Raw genomic sequence first — 4688 nt, 5'->3', positions numbered from 1 at the left:
TAATCCAACATATAGTCCACTTTAGGTTTCCGAACTTTAGTTATTAGTACGAAAAAAAAAAAAAACACTTATTAACATTGAAACCAATAAATCACATGTGAAAAATAGAATCTGGAAATGCACAAATACTATAATTAGCATCCCCCCCTTGAAGTTTGCAATGCCCCCCTGGGGTATTAATTAGGGGTAATAAGTTAAGTCAATATATATACAAGTACCATTTCAAAAACAGGAATTATTATTCAAAACTAAATACATTCATAATACCTATGAAAACTTTTAATGTACTTTTGTACATAGAAATTTCATAGCAGCTTCAAAAATAAATTGTGCTTAGTTCCAGAATTTGAACAATTTTATATATAACTTATAAATTACAGTACTTTTTTGATCATCACAATAAGTTACCTATATGGAAGATCTTTACACTGCTATTGTTTGGGCTCTTGAGAATGACTTTTTTTCTTCCATAACCTAATCCAGTCATAGGACACAAGATTTTCCAATAAAATGAAGTTTATGGTGCCTAACATTGCAAAGAGATTAGTCGTGCTATTTATATGAAATAAACTTAGTTATGACATGGTGAGTACACGAAAACGACAAGAAAGAACTCCGGAAAGGGTGGCTTATGGGGGTAAACTTGTGCTGAAGATGCCATTGAAATCTATAAAAAGGGGGCTCAAATTACATTTACACTTCCATAATGAAAGATAATATATCTATGTGAAATAAGCATAAGTATACAAGAACTATATAAACGTCTATGTTGTTATATATGACTGAATTTATTTAAATTAACATAAGGCTTTATATTTCTGTAAAATAAAGATTTAAAACATACAAATTCATGTTGAGCAACATTTTTTGATAGCTCTTACCTGTAACATACTGACAAAAAAAAAAAGATCATTTTGACTTTCATGGATGTCCTAACGCACCTGCTCTATAGAAAAGTAAAAATTTAATCTTACCCTTGATTTTCAGAAATAATTAATGCCCCTCTTAAATTCTTGTAAAGTGCCAGCCTCCACAACTGCTGACAGCAGCTCATTCTTCATTGCTCAACCTCATAGTTGCTGATTAGCCTTTAAAATAACAGATTGTGTAATCCTTGGATTGACACAATTCTATATAAGACTTTATATTAATATTTAGCACACCACATAGACAGAAAATTAAAGTGAAATTTAAAACATGCTTGCACTTACGAATCTGAAGTCCTATTATTCTATGTATTTGACAAATATACTTTTTCATATATTTGAACATACATACACATATTTATATATGTATATCTATACTTACGTCAGTTGGAGCAAATGCACAGCTATCACCCAAGGTCTTGGCTATTTCCTGACCTTTGGAAGTAGGAAGATCACAAATAACGACCCGAGCTCCATGGTTGACCAATCTCTGGACAGTTGCCTGACCTAATCCTGAAGCTCCTCCAGTGACCAAGGCAACAAGTCCCTGAGAAAGTAGCATCATGTACATTATACAGCAGATGCTACCCATCATTTTACAACTGGAGTTCTTAAATCTCAGAACTTTGCCTACTTATATTCTTACATTAGGCATCTAACACCAGTAATAGGCATGCTTAAGGTTAAATTTCAGCAAAATCAATTCATTTATATGCTGACACATTTTCTGAACAAGACATTTAATATTAATCAAAGTGATAGAAGAATATCAGTTTTTTTCTTTGATGCATATAACTTGTGCATTAGCTTTTTAAATGCTTCTAACTTTCTATAGCTCTTTATTTTTGTGTACAAAAACAAATTATTTCCCATTTATGACATATTCCCACATATCACTAATAAGACCACTGGATCTAGAGTTCTTTTATACAGTTTTTCTCACACCCACTATGGAGAATGTCCATGCAACTATTAGTGACTTTAAAAGTCAACTTCCCTCTGGACACTAAAATTGTTTCACTCCAAATCTCAAGCCAATAGTGTTTTAGTATAAACTATCTTTTTTTTCCTTCAAAACCAGAAAAAACTCTACTTTCTCAGGAAAGTTTAAACAAATATGTTACAAGAATAAAGAACTGCTAAGATTTATCCAACCATCAGAATGCTAAATGTAATGTATTTTATAAATCTATTTGGTTTAATAGTTATACAGGATGGTATCCATACTAACAACAAACCAACAGCCCATCATATTTTTAATTGTAACAAAATATGTTAGACTATATGTAACTTTGAAATGTACTGTAACTCACCATATAAGACTTTTTTGATATGTGAACTACATTGTTAATAAAAAAAAAAGTTAGCTGGAATATGCTACACCTACCTATCTAAAACCATTAAGCACAGAATGAAAGTTAAACAACAGCTCCTATTTTAAAATGTCCACATGATGCAAAAAAACAGAGTAAAAGATAAATTAAACACTATATATAGAAACTATAGTTTACCACTATAATAGATCTAGTTTTTGTTGTTGTTCTTAATACTAACATGATTACAATGATAAGTTGTATGATATACAAGAGTTCAATACACTGTGCCAACATTTTTTAACATATAGATAGCAAAAAATATTATTCAATTCTATCACAGAAAATAAGTGTTTTTAAAGAAGACTGGCTACTTTCTCTACCATTTATGGTGATGCATTCTATTTCATAGAAAATCCAATGTTTAAAGAAACCTCATGAAATATCACCTCTAGGGCTGAAAGCAAAATAATATATGTTGGTTATTTTAAAAGACACATTCATAACAGCAGGAAAAGCTGTCCTGCAACATTTTTCATAAGAATAAGTAAAAATAGAAATAACTTAAATCTAACCATACTGTATGTTGATTTCACTACAGTTTTATTTAATTTCTTAAATCTCTATCATGTTACCCGTGTTTGCCATTTTAGTTTTAGTGTTTTAGTTTGCCATTATATAATTTGGAAAATAACTAATACTGTTATTAATCTAACAATCAGAATGAAATGTCTTTTTGGGCCTAGGAAAAAATGCATGGAACTCTGATAGTGTCAGTAAATTATCCATATAACAATAACTAATATTGAATGCATATTACACCCTTAATTATACAATGTTTCAACTTTTCTTACTATACTGAGAAATCACAATCTGTTACAAATAATATTTCCACTTGTACAATTATAAAAACTTTCATAAACTATTTTGTTCAACCATCTCAAAATATAATAACATATAATAAAATTGAAAAATTTCTTAAGGTCTGAAGTATGGTTTCATGTCCAACTGCTCAAATGTAAAACTGTGTAATAGCCCCACAATGCCTTGACATCACAAAGCAAAACTGAAATATATGTGCAAATCCAGCTGTCACTGGAGATGTCACACTTATTGGCAGAACCAGTCACAGAGTACAGGGAGTGTGGGTGAAAGAATTAATGGAGGGGGGCCCCCCTGCTACAGTGTACCTGAATATATATATACATGAGAGATAGGGAGATTAGAAACAAAAAAAATATAACCAAACATAATGCATCTGAAACTCAATTTTAGTAATGACCTACCCAGATTTCACACATAAAAAAATGGAAGCAGATGCAATAATAACAATGAAAAAGAAAATATATTCACAAAATTCTTGTTCAAGTGAAATTAAAATTTCCTTGCACTAACACTGCCACACTTTTCTATGAAGTTTTCGAAATTGCAGCGGTAACTTAGATTTATTTCAATTTTTTTGTTGATAGTAGTTACTAGGTCGGTCAAACTGACATAACATAATTAAAATAACTGATAAAATATAAAGTTTTATTGAAAACAAACATTTTAAATGTATCTAGATTTTAAGAGATTATGCAAATAAAATTTGAGATTTTTGAGATGAAGTGTTTTTAATCTTAACATTAAAATCACTTTGCATGCAGACTAATAAAAAATACTTGATATATTCACAGAAAAATCTTTTTTCAGTTTAACTAAACATACTTCACTAAAAATATGATTTTTTTTATGTGTAAAATGTTTACTGAAAGTCTGCTAAAACTTGTGAAGATATACATACTATATTAAAAATAAAAGTTTGTCGCATCAAAACTATAAAGACTTTAAACGAGTACAAAGACGTTATGTGGTAGATCAATTTAATTACAAGTGAATGAACTAAACAGGGCCCCAAATTATTGGGATTTGAGGCCCGCTTCCATCGGGGGCACGGGTGCGTCGCAGCCGCTGCATCCCCCTAAGGGCTGGCCCTGCTTATTGGGCTTCACCTGGCAACAGTTTTAAGCTTTTATCATTCGTCAACTAAACTCTACATGAGTAAATTTTAATTTAAGTTTTATTTATCTTATACTAATATCAATACCAGAAAAATGCTTGTTCTGTTATTCCTAATTAAATCTAAATTTTACCTTTACTTTAGTGAATATCTAAAATAATTAGATATTATAAGATAATATTATTTACGGAATTTTGAGATAACACAAGACTTAAGAGGATGCGCTAACACAAGATGTTGACCTTGAAATATGAACACATTTTTGGGTTAAAAATTAAGTTTCATCAACTATATAACGTTACTTGAATAAATAATACACCACGACTAACTGATCAAACCATTAAACTAACAACGTAATTACCTTAACACTTCTAATAGTTGACATAATCGTTTCTTGACCACAAACAACACCTTCCAAGCCGCCTTCCGTTATAAAATCTTCACTTGGGC

The 4688-nt window shown here is 30.4% G+C and overlaps 1 protein-coding gene across 1 annotated transcript in view; it reads right to left on the bottom strand.

Moving 5' to 3' along the window:
- Window positions 1-4688, bottom strand: part of LOC106462667 (3-hydroxyacyl-CoA dehydrogenase type-2-like) — a 7712-nt gene extending 3024 nt beyond the window's left edge. Inside the window, exons 1-2 of the mRNA XM_013922612.2 lie at window positions 4600-4688; window positions 1309-1473 (exon numbers count right to left, since the gene is read on the bottom strand). Coding sequence (XP_013778066.1) covers window positions 1309-1473; window positions 4600-4623 — 189 coding nt within the window. The 5' untranslated portion in view covers window positions 4624-4688. The remainder of the gene's footprint in view (window positions 1-1308; window positions 1474-4599) is intronic.

The sequence above is a fragment of the Limulus polyphemus genome, unplaced genomic scaffold (genome assembly GCF_000517525.1).
Source record: "Limulus polyphemus unplaced genomic scaffold, Limulus_polyphemus-2.1.2 Scaffold1219, whole genome shotgun sequence".
NCBI lineage: Eukaryota > Metazoa > Arthropoda > Merostomata > Xiphosura > Limulidae > Limulus > Limulus polyphemus.
Note: the sequence above shows the minus strand (reverse complement) of the source record. Positions and strands in the feature narration are given on the sequence as shown.